General features: G+C 43.5%; 1 protein-coding gene across 1 annotated transcript; it reads left to right on the plus strand.

Moving 5' to 3' along the window:
* Positions 1-272: 272 nt before the first annotated feature.
* On the plus strand, positions 273-893 carry LOC128104456 (40S ribosomal protein S8-like). The gene has a single exon (XM_052729381.1). The coding sequence runs from the start codon at positions 273-275 to the stop codon at positions 891-893; it is 621 nt and encodes a 206-aa protein (XP_052585341.1).
* Positions 894-1,460: the final 567 nt, after the last annotated feature.

The raw sequence follows: 1,460 nt of genomic DNA on the forward strand, positions 1-1,460 counted from the left end.
CTACTGATTTCCAGCTGAGTTTCCCTTGGAGAACTGAGGGTGGCTAATGTCATATAACATAAATCAAGCCGTTGCAAATGTGGGTATAATGCATAGGTACAATCACTTCCACTGTTTTTATTACACTCCATAGAGCTTGCTGCACAGGATTCTTTCTATCCCACTATACGAAGTGGGAGAAGATGAACAGAATACAAAACCTTCAAGGCACAGACCTGCTCAACTTTGATTAAGAAACAGCAAATTGGGCTCTTTCCAGTCAGCGCTGAGCGATGGGCATCTCTCGAGACAACTGGCACAAGCGCTGCAAGACCCGGGGTAAGAGAAAGCCCGACCACAAAAAGCGGAAGTATGAGCTGGGACGCCCTGCTGCCAACACAAAGATTGGCCCTCGTCGTATACACACAGTCCGAGTCCGAGGAGGCAATAAGAAGTACTGTGCCCTAAGATTGGATGTGGGGAACTTTTCCTGGGGCTCTGAGTGTTGTACTCGGAAAACAAGGATCATTGATGTTGTATACAATGCATCCAATAATGAGCTGGTCCTCACCAAGACCCTGGTGAAGAATTGCATCATGCTTATCGACAGCACACCATACCGACAGTGTTATGAGTCTCACTATGCACTGGGACGCAAGAAGGGGGCCAAGCTGACTCCTGAAGAGGAAGAAATATTAAACAAAAAACGATCAAAGAAAATCCAAAAGAAATATGATGAAAGGAAAAAGAACGCTAACATCAGCAGTCTTCTGGAGGAGCAGTTCCAGCAGGGCAAGCTTCTTGCCTGTATTGCCTCAAGACCAGGCCAGTGTGGCAGACCAGAAGGCTATGTGCTAGAAGGCAAGGATCTGGAGTTCTGTCTGAGGAAGATCAAAGCCCGGAAAGGCAAATAAAGCATTATTCATAGCTCATGTAATAAAGGTGTTTATTGTTCTATATTTAAAAAAAAAGAAAAAGAAAGAAAGATACAGCAAATTGGGACAAAAATTGAATACCATATTGGTACATTTCCGAGGGTGGAGTCTTTCCCTAGTCACACTGCTGTGCCTCTGTATGTAAGTCACCCCCTTTCTATTTCAGTGATGGTTTTGACTGTGAGAGAGTAGGACTCAATATGACAAAATGTTCAGAGCTTGGGGAGGGGGAGTTCAGAATAACCTGTGAGTTAATAAAGTAGACAATCCAGATATCATCTTTCCTCACTGAGGTCCTGCTGACTTGTAACCCTACACAGCCTTAGACATCATGTCCCAACTTGAAGTAGGAAGGTGCAGGGAGAGGGGAGAGTACCAATCAGGGAGCTCCAGTGGGGCAAAACTAACAGGATGGACTGATGGATAGGTGATGATAGATGATAGATAAGTAGATAGATAGATAGATAGATAGATAGATAGATAGATAGATAGATAGATAGATGATAGATAGATAGATAGATAGATAGATAGATAGATAGATAGATG

This window comes from Peromyscus californicus, unplaced genomic scaffold (genome assembly GCF_007827085.1).
Source record: "Peromyscus californicus insignis strain IS unplaced genomic scaffold, ASM782708v3 Scaffold_8__1_contigs__length_139910024, whole genome shotgun sequence".
Classification (NCBI taxonomy): Eukaryota; Metazoa; Chordata; class Mammalia; order Rodentia; family Cricetidae; genus Peromyscus; species Peromyscus californicus.

Excerpts from the sequence above, each read along its gene's own strand:
- LOC128104456 (XM_052729381.1), top strand. The coding sequence starts at position 273 with ATGGGCATCTCTCGAGACAACTGGCACAAGCGCTGCAAGACCCGGGGT.